Genomic DNA, 15880 nt, shown 5'->3' with positions numbered 1-15880 from the left:
CGGAGTCCGAGTGGTGTTCACCAAAGCTCTGGCCTTCAGCACCGTCCTCACCATCAGAGGCCTGATCTTCTGAAACTGAGCCTTCCAGGCCACCAGAGTCAGTGAAATGCAAAGAATTGGCTAAATTGCTAACCCACTAGAGCATAATATATCTACATTTATAGTCTGATTAAATAAAAACTGACATCCTATTGAAAATAGTCCCTTTAAACTTAAAAGTAGTGTTTGCTATATTTAGCTATCCAGCTTTTTGCATACATGATTGTAAAATGAGATTCCGACATGTCAAGTGGAGCACAAATTTTAACTTTTTTAAGGGGTTGTCTTTGTTTATGTTCTAAGATCTTTAAATACATCATATGTTAAACTTCTTCTTCCATTTAAAACTTTCTGCGTTTCAATTTTTCATGAAGTCTTTGTGTTGTTATTGTTTTATGGAATTATCTGCTGAATTAATCAATAAATCATTTCCTGGTTGAAACATCACTGGTTTGCTTTAAATACAAAAACAATCAGCTGCTGCAACTTAATGTTTATATTTTTACCCAACACACTTTACTTTCAATGTAAATGATGACATGTTTGAGAAAGAACACAATGTGCATTTGAGATCAGAAAACGTATTGAGTCTTCTATGAAATATCAGATGTAGACATCAAGATTAGAACTAATTTAAGAAAGCTTAAAATACCTAAATTAAAGACAGCAGGATATTGAAACCAAGTTCAAGTTATTTCAAGTTATAATGGCCTGTTTTAAACAAGTTTTAAAGCTCTGCTAAACACTTATACGAACTCCTCCAGATATCAAGAGCATCAGCTTGATCAGTTGAAACCACATCCAAGCAGGAAGCTGAAAATGCAGCTCAAAATCTGACAGAAACTAAACAGCAGCTCAGTTTCACTTGAAAAGCATTCTGTGCATCCTCTGCACATGAAACCTGCATAATCTTTTTGAAAATCAAAAACATATTTTGTGCTGTGATGACAGCAAAGATAGTTCTCATCTTTCTTTTTTATTAACTTTTTCATTAAGTATTTTGTTTTCTATTTCGGTGTCAAATGAAAATATGTCATAAGAAAACGTATCTTTTTTTTCTCCAATATACATTGTCTCTATTTTTTCTTTCTGTTTTTATTTTTGCAAATTGGGCTTATTCAAATAAAATACAATGTAGGAGGAGCTTTGTGAACCAGTTCTGGGGGAGATTTACCTTCCATGACATTAGAGGAAAACTGGTGGTCTGAAAACATACAGACCATCAGTTCAAACATGACTCACATGCAGATGTTTTTGTTTGTGGCTGCTGTGTTTATTTTGGCTGCTGAAGGTCAGAGCATCACTGAATCTGAACCTGCAATAAAAAAACCTGGAGAGTCTCACAGACTCACCTGTACAACCTCTGGATTTGACTTTGAGTACTCAGTATGGGTTTGGGTCAGACAGGCTTCTGGTAAAGGACCAGAATGGATTGCTTTGGTGCACACAGCTAGTACTCCCATCACTTATTCAGACTCAGTCCGGGGTAGATTCAGCATCTCCAGAGACGACTCCAGCAGTAAAGTCTATCTCCAGATGGACAGTCTGAAGACGGAGGACTCAGCCGTGTATTACTGCGCTAGAAGAGACACAGTGAGGCAAAGAGTCAGAGGAGTCAGACAAAAACTACTTCCTCTGTTTGAAACCACAATAAAGAACGTATGGGTGTTCATTTAGTTTTATGCAAAAAGCTACACAATTATTGTTTTTTTTTAATAGAAAATCTAAAGTATGCATAAGCTCTAAATGAGCTGTTTAGGGAAATGTTATAAATAAGAAAGGGTTATAAATGAACTCAGTAAAAAGTGTTCACATTTTGGTTGATTAAGGCCAAACAAGCAAACATACATGTTAAATTTTTCTGTTTTTTTCTTTTTCTTTTTTTGTTCTCTGGCTCAGATAAAACATTTAAAGCCATATTGAACAATAATGAGCCATATTCAAAATGCATACGAAATTAATGTTTATTTTTCTTTCATTCATCAGTTTTGGTTTATCTTCCCCTCTGGTTGGGTTGCAGGTTTTTGTACTGGCATTTGTCATAGTGATGGATATACGATAGCTGGGGGTTACGTAGAGACACATAGATATATCCCTGTACAAAAACTCTATGACAAAAATATGAGATTAACCACCTGGATTTTTGACAAAGATAAATATAATGCTGTATTTAAATGCAATAAGTACTCTGTGCCACTATTTTAATGAGCTGATTGACATTTAAAAGTTATTTTAAAATCTTTTAAAATAACTTTGGCGAAATACTATCTAAGACTGTTTCATTTTTGAGACTTCGTCATTAATCAATGCAAAATGTTTTTGTCAAATTATTGATATTCAAAGAACACCAAAGTGAATACATTTTTAATAGTGTTTTTTCAATTTTTTTGAGTTTTAGATTTTTTCTTTTTTCTGCTGCTTCATGTTTTTGTTGAAGGAGTCAATGGAGATGTAGCACTGTGATTATGCTCTTGACTACTGGGGAGCAGGAACCAAAGTCACTGTTCAGACAGGTAAGATAATCTAAAGTTATTATTTATACATGTTATTTTTTGTTTGTTCATTTATTTGCTTTATTTTGAAACTTTGTGCAACAATTCTGGTGTTATGATGATGATGGTGTTATGGTAAAGTGAATGCTGCATTAAAAAAACAATTGCAGAAAGTGCGGATCTTCATTTTATTTGATAATTGTTCTCAAACAGTTAATGGTTTCCGTCTTAATTGTTAAAGTTGAAAATAACTTTCTCTTAATAGATAAGAAATCAGCACAAGATAAATGAGTAATAATCTATTACTATAAAATTCCTCAAGATAAACAAGGCGACAGAGCGAAATACATATTGAATTTCCATATGAATTTATGTCGGAATATTTTAAGATATTCTTATCAAAAAGTAAATCATAAAGACGCTTATATGTGGCTCGCTGCAGTTAAAATATGTTCGTAACTCACATTCTTAAACTCCTTTTTAAATCCCAGTGAACTGGAGCGTTTGTTGAAAACTAAATGCAGCGGTAAAAATCATTGCCGCCACACAGAACCAAATTCTTAAATCCACTGGAAAGTTGTGCGTTTTTTATATTAGCTTTCACTATTCGGAATAATGTCAATTTAGCCCTCAGAGAAAAACTGGAATTCAGACAATTTACTATTTGAACGATGCCGTAAGAACCGGCTTCATAGACGCTAAAATGATTTACGCGATTCTGAGCATTAAAGCCAATTAATCAGAATTGTCCTCAAAATTTATGCGATGATAACAATGATTACACTCTTTTGTTACACCCGACAAAACAACAACAACAACAACATATCCATGCATTTCTATTATTTTCTGTTGTGTTCAGTGTAAAATATTAAATACTGAAAAGTTGTGTGTTTTTCTTCACTGCTGCTGCAGAATCACGGGGTCCTTTAAAAGTCTCAGAAATATGATCTGATTATGATAATCAAAATGTTTCTGTAAATTTGATTTTATGTCGTAATAATAACTTTTGCATGCAGTTAATAAATAAAAACCAATCAAAGCAAAAATAATTATACAACATTGAAGAATCATGACACTTTGAACATGTGGAACTTTTAGCGTTTCATTATGTGCAAAATGTATGCAAATATTTATGAAAGCATGAGAGTGAATTTCATAAAGAACCCGATTTTTTTTCGCTCAAAATTGTTAATTAAGTGATTCACTCAACATTTAGAATACAAATATACAACTGAATTAATGTAGTTAATGTACAGCTACTTTTGAATTAAATTCAAAGACACTTTATTAGTTCCAAATAATAAAGTATATATTTATTTTTAATTTATTATTATTATTTTTTTTTTCTGGATATCAGTTTTAGTTTTCACACTGGCATCTCTTATTTTGCTCCTGTTCAGGTGATTCCTCTCAGACTCTGTCCCTCTTCGTCCTGAGACCCCAGCAGACCTCTGGTGACCCCCTGAACACTGCAGACCTACTCAGTCAAGAAGTCTGTCTGGCAACAGATTTCCGTCCAAAAGGGGTTGTGAATGGGAAAGGGGGTCCGGCCAACGTGAGCACTAATGATGCTGTTCAGCTAAAGAACCAAACCCACTTTGATGAATTCAGTAACAAAAACATCCACTCCTGTGGGATGAACGGGACCATCAGCAACAATGAAGGAGGTACCAAACTCACACAGTTCCATCCGAGTTTTGATTAAACTCGGATGGAATTTATTCAGAGTTTGAAAAATCTTCCATCCAAATCTAACACTAAATATCACAATAAAGTCGAGCATTTAAATAGAAAACCAGACTGATAGTTTTCAACAGGTTTTTCATGATATTTTTGTGGCTGATGTTCTTTCTGTCTCTAAACAGATGATGAATGTGGCAGCATTTATCCAGGTCAGTCTGATCTCTTCCTGTCTCAGTTTGGTTCCATCGCTGCTGTTTGTGTTCAAGTCTGAACTCTGTTTCTCTGTCGTCCAGAAAAAGCCAAGCTGAACTTTTACCTGCTGCTGATGAACGGAGTCCGAGTGGTGTTCACCAAAGCTCTGGCCTTCAGCACCGTCCTCACCATCAGAGGCCTGATCTTCTGAAACTGAGCCTTCCAGGCCACCATATAGGCCATGATGAAACCTGTTGAATAATTGTTTCTATCCCCTTTACTCCATTTATCTTAGCAAAAACCTTTACATGTTGTGTCAACAGTAAAAGAAAAGGCAGCAGCCTGTAAAATCCTGAATATTAAATGTAAACAGTTTTAATAATAATAGATAAAGATCTAAAGCTGTCGCAGACAAAACCTGAAATCTAAGTACAAAATCAGACCCAGAGAAACGTTACAATTTATAAAGTTGTCTTTAGATACCAAATTTGACAATAATAAAAGAGAAATGGCGTCATAACTAAAAAAAAAAAAAAGTACTTTTGATCTTATTTTTCTTACGTTCTCAATACTGTTTCCTATCAAGTTTATTATGTTTTTTTTGTTTGTTTTTTATGCTTAACTATGCATAGGCTGGTGTTATATTAAAATATGTATCTCAAACTATATTCTAAATAAAAAAAATATGTTTCAAGACACATTTTGAATTCAAAAATGTAAATATAATTCAAATGGATTTGAATATCAGTGAAAAACAATCATGTTTATTTTAAGATATGAACACAAACATAAAGTGATGATCACAGAATCAAGGCCGAATGTGCAAATAACATATTCAGAAAGGCAGAAAATAGTTATTAAGAAATGTTTACCAAATATACTCTCTGCAACATTTTTATTTGTTTCTGCTTCATCGTTCTATATTGTAGTGAACAAATAAAAATGGATAATAGGTAGTTTGTTCATTTAAGTTGAGGACAAGTTCCATGGAAAGACTTCTTCATTAAATGGCTTTTTTTGTTGTTCAGAAATTAAGATGTGCAAATAAAATATTCCAGATTTATAATTTTATCAGTTAGAAATGTTTGTTTGTTTTTGTGTATTCAGATGTTTTTCCTTAATCTTTCAAACTTAGAGAAGCTTCTCAATCTTCTCAAGTAAGTAAAGTCCAAACTTTACTTGGACTGAGTAAATTTTTTTAGCTTTATTCAGTCCATCACCCCTCACGCCTCCACTCAGGTTATTTTCATCACTAATCACATGTTTTAATAATAATAAACTTGGTGAATCAGACACAGCATCGTTTGCCTCACCCCAGTTTTTAGCACAGCAGTTTCATCAGTTGAAGCCACGAATCAACAGGAAGCTGAAAATCTGACAGAAACCAAACAGCAGCTCAGTTTCACATGGACAGAAAACACTCTGGTTAACCTCAGTGTCGCTCCTTTCTTCTCTTCTCAGAACCTGCAGAATCTTTTCACATCTGTTGATTTAAGTCATTGCAGGTTTTCACTGTTACATCCGTCTTTAAAACAAATACAATTCATTGTTCTACTACAATCTATGTTTCCAATCTTAAATCGTCTTGAATACTTTTTCATTTCTTTGTAGATTTTCTCTAAGAATACAGAATATATGGGATGATATAAAGAAACTTTGTGATCTACAATTTACAATCATTTCAGATGAGGATGAGGACATGCAGGTTTAAAGAGTGACCAAATGACCCAACGTGACCAGCGTGTGTCTTATTTTGCCAGTAGCTGGATGAAGCAGGTCCTGGATGAAGAAAGAGTTCAGTGTTTATTTCTTTTCCCTGTAAAAAAGTGTCTCTTTACACTGCAGGGCCTGAACAATTGACTTATGACTTAATCAACCAGAGGAGGCGCTCTTAGACCATAACTCACTTCAAGGCAGTTGAAAAGAAAAAAAAAAAACAAAACTGTAAGATAAATTGTAAATATTATCTGCAATGAATGATACCTACCTTGTTGTTAAACACTGTACTATGTTTGAAAGTTCCACATCACTTTTTTTAAGCAATTACATATTTATTTTTTTTAATAATCATAAAACAATTACATTACTTACATCTTTTTCAGACCTATTGTAGTTGTGTAGTGAGATGCTAAAGTCTCATCTTTTGTTTCAAAATAACTCTCAGGCTGTGCTGACAGTGAACCGTCGGGCTGTTAAGTCTCTTGAAGTGAAATCATATTTGTTGTGTTGTTTTGGTCTCATTTGGATGTTTCATCCATTTTCTATATGTACTAAGTCCTCAAGTCAATAAGTGGGTTGGACACTGGAGACGTCACAAATGCACAAATGGATCAGATACAAGTTATTTTCCTTCAGTGGGAGGAGTTAATGTTTCCATCTTCATATATCTGATTTGAGGTTTATGTATGTAGTCAGTTGCAAACCTTGAGGGCTGAACAGAGACAAAATGTCTTCAATAATGATCAGACCTGAGGTTGTGTTTGCTTTTCTTATCCTGTTATTGAACTGGACAGGTGAGAACAAAGATTGTCAAGATTCTTCTAAAGACATCATTTGATCTCAATAGCTAACCAGTTTTCTGTCTGCAGGTCTTAATGGTCAAACACTGACAGAGTCTGAATCAGTGGTCAAAACACCTGGAGAATCCCACACACTGACCTGCACACATTCAGGGTTTAGTGGGAATCCCTGGATTGCTTGGATCAGACAAGTTTCAGGAAGAGGACTGGAGTGGATCTCAACTATTAGCAGTGGTGGTAGCAAATACTACTCTCAGTCAGTGAGAGGCCGATTCACCATCTCCAGAGACGACAGCAGAAGTCAGGTGTATCTGCAGATGAACAGTTTATCTGCTGAGGATTCTGCAGTTTATTATTGCACTAGAGATCCACAGTGACACAGACAGTAGAAACACAGTACAAAAACCTGCCAGTGAATGACTAAGAGTCGCCACTGGAGGAGCTACAGCACACCTTTGCACAGCGCTTTTCACATGCTTTGATGCATTTTTCTGTTCAAACATTAAACAGAAATATCAAATAAAATTTTATTTGTATAGCACATTTCAGCAACAAGGCATTTCAAAGTGCTTTACATCATAAAAAATACTAAATCACAGAACACAGCCATCAATTGAAACATTACGTTTTCATTGTTACACGTCAGATTGTTCATTAATGAATAAAGTACAATAACTCATAACTGATGGATGAACCTCCACAACACCGACTCGTTTCTCATTCCTTCCAACAATTTGCAAATCTTTTTGAACATCAATTGCTTCCCTGCTGTTTCATAACATTACCAATTGCATAGTTGTCAGTCAAAATTAACTTTGCTCAAGTATAATGAATTTTCATTCCCTATAAAACTAATAGTCCTTGTTTCATTACTTGAGTCAGATCTTTTTTATCTCATAATGGGGAGGAGTTTATGCAAACCCAGATGTTTTCTACCTCTATTTATGAGACTGTTGATCCTGACTGAACAGACTTGACTTCAACATGAAAGGTTACAGGACAGGGCTGCTGCTGCTGCTGCTGCTTCTGGCTATCTGCTGGACAGGTGGAGATTATCACTGATTATCGTTCCTTTGTACAATCACTGCAGTGTCTTTTCACTCCTAAAGGAAGTCATTTTTATTGTATTTCCAGGTGTTGATGGTCAGACTATGACACAGTCTGAGTCAGTGCTGAAAAGACCTGGAGAATCCCACAAACTGACCTGTACAACCTCTGGACTCTCATTCAGTAGCTACTGGATGAGCTGGATCAGACAGGCCCCTGGAAAAGGACTGCAGTGGGTTGCTACTGAAGCTCGAGGCACCCAGTACTACTCACAGTCAGTCCAGGGCAGGTTTACTGTCTCCAGAGACAATGGCAGAGAGCAGCTGTTTCTGCAGATGAACAGCCTGAAGACAGAAGATTCTGCTGTTTATTATTGTGCCAGAGACTCACAGTGACTGAAGTGGGTTAAGCAGCTGTACAAAAACCTCAAGTGCAACTATTATATACTTCTTGAAAAGAAATACTACAAATAATATGTGGAGTAGATGCCAAATGAATCCAAAAGGGTGTTCTGCTAGAGACTATTCAAATAATGTGATAAATCCTTGGCTGGACAACAGTTAGAGATTAAACCTGAGGGACCTGATTGACCCTTTATGAATAAACCAACAGTAAATGAAGAAACTCTGAGAAAAAAAAGTAGAAATAGCAATAATAAAATAATAGTAAAAACACATTGTACTTTAACACATTATATAAAAATATTTTTAAATCCAGACTAATATTTTCAAGCACTTATTTATGTTAATTATGATTAGTTAACATGACATTAAATATTAGAATACTACAGTAGATCAATACATAAGAAAATGAATTTAATACAGAAATGCCTCATGACAGGTATGTTTACAGTTTTTCTCTGTAAATAAACTTTGGTGTGTCGCTCAGAATTAATTGACATTTTTAAAACTATTTGTTCAATCTTATTGTGTCACTTGTGCAAGCGATTACATACAATTCTCCTGTTTCTGAATCCATACTGTTTTGTTGTTTGTATGAATTGTTTTGAGAAATGCAATTACAAAAGTTGAAAGTGCATCTGAGACCAACCAAAGCAGCTGAGGAAATTTGTATTGTGTTTAATTACTATGTTCAGTTCTGCTTTGCTTCAATTTTTTCTGTTATCTAAATCTGAAGTTACATCCTGGTTTTAACCTGCATGATGAGGGGAGGGTCTATGCAAACTCTTCTTCTCTTAAAAGCAAACCATCAGCAGGTTATCATACAGAATATAGCTGAGCATGACAAACAATTTTAGCTTATTTCTAATAACACCAATCAGCTCTAAGCAGGATTTTGCTCTAGGATGGAAAAAACACCAATCTGGAGTTTTCTTTTTATTGTTTTTATTCACAGTGAGGTTTTCAGTCCATTATTCTGATATTTATCCAACTATTTATAGCTCTGAAAGCTAATTAAATCATTTTTTTTCTTACAGGAGTCTGGAGTCAGATCAAACTGGAGCAGTCAACCTCTGAGGTGAAGAGACCTGGAGAGACAGTGAAGATGTCTTGTGTCATTTCTGGTTACAGGATGGCAAGCAATGATATCAGCTGGATAAGACAGAGACCAGGGAGAGGACTGGAGTGGATTGGCTATATGAACACTGGAAACAATGATCCCACCTATGCCAGTTCCTTCCAAAGTCGTTTCATCATGACTGAAAATGTCCCCAGCAGCACCCAGTACCTGGAGATCAGCAGCCTGAGAGCAGAAGATTCTGCTGTTTACTTCTGCGCTCGAGAGACACAGTGACTGAAAGCAGAGGAGCAGCTGCACTAAAACCTCCACAGCAAATAACGACAATGTGAAGCCTGGATCAGACACTTGGTTTTATGGCAAATGAATAGTGACAGAATATATTGATAAATATCATGTTTTTTGCATTTATTTTAGTTTTTTACTGTGGATACTAGTTAAAACATTTAACTTTAAATGAGATAAGAAATAGTCTTTAGTAAAGTGAAAATACAAAAAAACACATAGAATTTAACTATTAATAATACTGTATGTCACATTATTCTCTACATGTAAGTTTTGTTGATTCGCACAAATAAATTGAAAGATGGTGTGTTTTTGTAAGAGGTAAGTGGTGAAAACAGTTGTAAAATTGAAAACTGTATCTTTGCCAAGTGAAAACATAAATAGAGGTTCATCCTTTCAGTTTATGAAATACCTTTCACATCTCACTATTTCACAGTAAGAGTGGAGATGCTGAACAATACAGCTCAGTAAACACAGGCCTCCACCAAGCATAAAATGTCTGGAGAAAGAATAACTAGTTATTTCTTATTATTATTTAGAAAACCAAGAAAGTTTGAACAAATATGTCTCAGTAATGCTCAGGAATACAACTTTGTTCTTTTAAAAATATATTTTGTGCAAAACACAAACACACAAGGCCTCTCCACAAATATATTTTGAGAAAATTGCTGCACTTTTTAGTATATTTCTTTTATCTTCTTCTTCTCCTTTGAGAACTTTATTGCCCCCTGGAAGGACGTAGTAAAAACAAATTATATTATTTTTCAGTCTTAAGATTTTCAGTTGAGGTAATAGTAATACAAATGACCAAACAATTTAAACAATCTGACTTAGCTGGGGATCCCATCATGCATAGTCTGAAGGAGGCATCATTTACTTAAACAAGAACATTTTCAAAAACATGACAGAAGGACAGATTAGTTTGAGGGAGATAAAGCTGCATCAAGCAGCTTTTTAAAGGAAAAAAAAAATTATTTCATGTTAGTTAAACAAACAAATTTGAATAAAGGAGCAAAATAAAGGGTGTTTGTGTTTTATCTTCACTGACAGTGACATAGGTTTATGTAACAGAGTCTGTCACAGTGATGGGGGCACTATGGTACACGCCCATGCAAAAACCTCAACACAAACCTATGAGAAAAATCTATTAGAAAATTATACTATTATTATTATATATGTAATAAGCATGTATACATTCACTGTGTAAATACTGACGTAAACTGTCTGGTTATTAATGTGGGAAAACCTGTTTTATTCTAAAGACACATGATATTAATACATGCTCTTTTTTTTTTACTAAGACTTGATTAACAACAAATCCTAATAAGATATTAATATAATATAACTAAAATGCCACGCAATCTAACAGAGTCATTTGTGTTTTTTTTAAAAAAGTTGTAGGTTTTGTTTGTTTATGATTTGATATGTTTCACCTTCCTCGTGTTTTTGTTCAGGAAGTCAGTGAAGACGTAGCACTGTGACTACGGCTTTGATTACTGGGGAGATGGAACTGAAGTCACTGTTGAACCAGGTAAGATCATTTAATCACATCAATTATCATTATGCGTTGTCTATTATTGATAATTAACAAAAACTGCAACTTTAAAACTTTAATAATTATTGGTGTAAATATTGTCTTTTAACTTTTGATTTTTATCGTTCAATAAAATCTCCTATGAATATTGTTGAAGATGTTTTGTGATAGAGAAGCAGCATATTTTGTTTTAAAGTGGTGCAACTGAGAACGAATGAGAAAGAAAAACGCTCATCGAGCGTCAATATTTTTAGCTGTCGTCGTTATAATCGTCATAAAATCTTTCATAAATCCACCATCTCAAAATCTTACAGTGTTGGTCAAATCAGCAAAAAAATTGTTCAAAAAAGTAATCAGTTTACAGTCAACAAAAATCGTTGAACAATTTGAAATTTTTAATATTTCATATTTATACAAACATCAGACATTATCTGGGTCACAAATAAACGGATATTAAACGTGTATCGATGCGGCATTATTATGTAATGAAACTGTTTCAAAACCATTCCGTAGTATCACAAAGACTTTGCTATTTTGATGTTTTGAGGCTATAAATTACTCCGATGTAGGGCGAATTGTTGAAAGTGGTTCAAGTCACCAGGTGACTTCACCAGGTCAAAACTCTCCAGTTAAGTAACTAATTTTCCAGGAGCCAGTTGGATCGAAAAGACGCGCAGACGGCGCAGCGACCGCTATGTTGAAGTCACGGCGGCATATTCTTAAACATTTTGTAGCCAAACTCCTTTATTTGTAAATTATATGATGCCGATTGCTCTGGAGCGCCCCGAAAAATCCATCAAGGATCAAGAATGGTTCAAGTTTTGACAATTTTTTCCGAACAGCAGAGAGGTGGGCTGCATTCTCTCACTAATCAAAACACAACATAAAGAAGTTCATACATCCTAAGACTTTCTGCCCGGCGAAAAATAGAGATACTCTAGAGAAAAATAATTACAATTTGGCAGTGTGTTAATTAAATTAATTAAATGTTTATATGAGAAAAAAAAAACCCAAATGGAATGGAAACAAAAAAGAAAAAAAAAGAGTTATTTTATTCAAATATTCAATCTTAAAACTGTAAATTATGCATGTTTCTCTTGGGCTTTGCTGCTGAAATATCTATCGTAAAAACCCGATCGTTTTGTTCTTAATGACACAATCAAAGTAAAAGTGATGCGGCTGCAGAAAAAGAAAAACCTGAACTTAAACTGTCCTTGAATATTATTGGATCAATGTGTAAAATAGCTCGAAAGTGCGACATAATCAATGACTCCGACAAATGTCTACCTATTTCACAGATTGAATGCTTTCTGAACGTTTGGAGCAAAATGAGCTCGTTTGTAGAAATGTCTGAAAATCTCTACATTTATCCTTCCGCAAAACAGCCCAACTAGGTTTTTTATATTGAGAAACAAAATGGACAGATTTGTCTTCTTTATTTAAAGGCAAAATCGTAATTTGAGCAATATTCTATAACAATCTTATTCTTTATTTTGAAAATACTAAAATTAATATCTTAAATAAATCAGTGAATCAATCAAACTTTATTTTTAGAAACATTTCTTTCTATGGAAAAATGTGAAGCAATTGCTTATGTTGAAAAGGTAAATCGCAATAAAATTGTGTGTGTATAAATACTAAAGCTTGAAACTCCATATATTTATAAAATAAAATCATCTAAGAGAAGACAATGCTAAAACATGTGAAAGTGATAGGACTACAGTTAGAAACTATAATAAAAATAAAATAGTAAAACATAAATAGATGATATATTATTAGTCAAATTGTATATAATTTGAAAATTTCAAATTAAATCACATTTATGAAATCATAACTTACACTAAAGTTAATGTATATAAAACATTTTCAGTTTTATACAGCATTAAAAAAATGGTGATTAGAGTTGCTGGTTTTATTTTGCTCACAGCTTGAAAACAGATGTGAAAGAGAAATGTGTTAAATAAAGTCCAAGCAGTGTAGTAAATCACTCTTTAAAAGTATTGATAAAATTACACCTTAAAGAACAAAAAAATAAATAAAATAAAATAAAACCAACAAAATAGTGACCATTTTGCAGAGGTTTCTCTGGACATCAGCCTCAGATTTCAAACTGAATTCTCTTATTTTGTTCCTGTTCAGCTGGTTCCCCTCAGACTCCGTCCCTGTTCGTCCTCAGTCCTCTGTCCAATCCTGACTCCCCCCTGAAGTCAGCAGACGAGCTCGGTCCAAACGTCTGTCTGGCCACAGATTTCCGTCCAAAGGGGGGAGACGTGGTTCTGAATCAGAAAGAGGGTCCAGTCAACGTGAGCACTGATGATGCAGTTCTGTCAAAGGACAACACCTACAACTTTGCTGTATTCAGTAATGAAACCATTTACTCCTGTGGGATGAACGGGACCTTCGGCAACAATGAAGCTGGTATTAAAATTATAAAGTTTTGTTTGTTTTGGAGAGTTTAAAACTGTCAGCTGCTGAAAAATGTATCTGATTAAATCATGTCACTCTAACACTAAATAAGAGGAAACCAGGCTCAGGTAGATAATCTGTCAGAGTTTTCATGATGTTTGTGTGACTGATGTTCTTTCTGTCTCTAAACAGATGATGAATGTGGCAGCATTTATCCAGGTCAGTCTGATCTCTTCCTGTCTCAGTTTGGTTCCATYGCTGCTGTTWGTGTTCAARTCTGAAYTCTGTTTCTCTGTCGTMMAGAAAAAGCCAAGCTGAACTTYTACCTGCTGCTGATGAACGGAGTCCGAGTGGTGTTCACCAAAGCTCTGGCCTTCAGCACCGTCCTCACCATCAGAGGCCTGATCTTCTGAAACTGAGCCTTCCAGGCCACCATACAGTCTGTCAGAAGCCCACCAATGTGTTGAATTCATGCAGCAGAAAATTTATTTTCTTTGGCATAACTGAGAATCAAAATAGACACACAGAAACATTACAATATTGTTTTTTATTTCTTCACTTTAATTTTTTTTTATTTTTACAATTGAAATGTGCTTATTTTGAAAAATATCACATGCAGTAGTGGTGTAGAGGTAAAACACGTAATGCATGGATGTCACTATCACAGGTTTGAGCTTTGCCAAATGTCTTTCCTCTCTTTTCCACTCTCTGTTAAATAAAGGCCTCCAGAGCCAAAACACACCCCATTAAAACAAATTATTCAAGATAAATCCCACAAAAACTTACTTTCTGAATCCAGAAATGTATAAATGCTTTGAAGACTGAATTCGGGAGTATGAATATAAATGTATTTTTGATAGTGAGGTAATTTTGGTTCTTCATATAAAAAAAATCAATTTTTTTGTCAGTATTCATGTTTATTTGATTCTTTAAACATCGTTACCATCCTCATTTAACTTTGTTCAGACTTTTTTCAGTCATTTCTAGTAGCCCCTCATTTATCCTCCCTATTCAGGTTATTTCCAGTAATAAATACATCAGTGATGAAGCCGATGATGCAGAAACCCCAGTGAGAGATCAGCCTCATATCAGAGTTTTAGCAGAGAAGTTTCATCAGTTAAACCTGCGCATCAACAGGAAGCTGACAGAAACTAAACATCGTCTCAGTTTCACATGAACAGAAATTACTGTGGTTAGTCTGAGCTCCGCTTGTGTTTTCTGCCACACAGTGAACATAATCCTTTCACATCTGTTGACTTCAGTCACAGCAGGTTTACACATCAAGTCATGTCTATTAATCAAATATTGTTTGTTGTTCTCATTAAAAAGATTCACATCTTCCATTATGTCTGTTTGCTTTCTTCACAGGTTTGTGGTAGTACAGTGTTTCAGAGCAAAATCATAATTTTAAAGACTGCTTTCATTGTCTTTTCTGTAAATGTTTCTTGACATCTTGAATGAAAATGATGAAATTAAACATGCTTTGAAATATATAATGAAAAGTTTCTGAATTGTAACTTGTTTCTTTTTAGTTTGTGCCATGTGGGCTAACACATATATTCTAATAAAATAATAAAAATAAAAATACAAGTCTTTGACCTGATTGTTGTACTTGTGCAGGCTGAAGAAAATATGTAATAAGTAAACATCTAAAAATCAATTGTTTGTCTTCACAGTAGAAGCTGTTAGGGGTTCGCTGCCATTTTTGTTTCATAATGGAAACTTAARTCCTCATTATATTGTTTAACTTTTGCCTCAATTAAAATTAAAACATTGTTTCTATCCAGTGGAATAAAGCACACAAATATTCTCAGTTTTTATTGCACTGGTTATGTAATCTTGTAATAACACATCAAACATATCACAATGTGGAAGCAGAAAACTGAGTCAAGTTAAACAAAAGAAATGTTATTTTTTTGGCTGAAAATAATCCTGATACAGTAAACAAGGMAAATTAAAATGCAGAGATGTTCTGAAGCAATTCAGAAAATCACATTTTGAAATCCAGTGAATTAATTTTTACATATTTTTTCAAACAAACAGTTATATAAATCATTTAATGACATTACAGTTGTGTGGTTATTCTTTTATGTAATAGATGGATAGTTTTAATTATCCTCTTCTTTTTAAAGATTATACAGGACAGGCCAATGAACAACGATATGATTGGCTAGTCTGTCATTATGCAAATGAAGCATTTTACT

The 15880-nt window shown here is 34.2% G+C and overlaps 2 protein-coding genes across 2 annotated transcripts; both read left to right on the top strand.

The window, feature by feature from the left end:
* Positions 1-1272: 1272 nt before the first annotated feature.
* LOC103468641 (Ig heavy chain Mem5-like) lies at positions 1273-4932 on the top strand. The gene is made up of 5 exons (XM_008415845.1): positions 1273-1632; positions 2495-2552; positions 3932-4198; positions 4397-4423; positions 4508-4932. Exons 1-5 carry the CDS (start codon positions 1273-1275, stop codon positions 4615-4617), a joined length of 822 nt encoding a protein of 273 aa, XP_008414067.1. The 3' UTR covers positions 4618-4932.
* Positions 4933-7909: 2977 nt separating this feature from the next.
* LOC103468640 (Ig heavy chain Mem5-like) lies at positions 7910-14226 on the top strand. The gene is made up of 7 exons (XM_008415844.2): positions 7910-7970; positions 8060-8246; positions 9505-9697; positions 11210-11267; positions 13410-13688; positions 13869-13895; positions 13980-14226. Exons 1-7 carry the CDS (start codon positions 7910-7912, stop codon positions 14087-14089), a joined length of 915 nt encoding a protein of 304 aa, XP_008414066.1. The 3' UTR covers positions 14090-14226.
* Positions 14227-15880: the final 1654 nt, after the last annotated feature.

This window comes from Poecilia reticulata, linkage group LG8 (genome assembly GCF_000633615.1).
Source record: "Poecilia reticulata strain Guanapo linkage group LG8, Guppy_female_1.0+MT, whole genome shotgun sequence".
Taxonomy (NCBI): Eukaryota; Metazoa; Chordata; class Actinopteri; order Cyprinodontiformes; family Poeciliidae; genus Poecilia; species Poecilia reticulata.
Note: the sequence above shows the minus strand (reverse complement) of the source record. Positions and strands in the feature narration are given on the sequence as shown.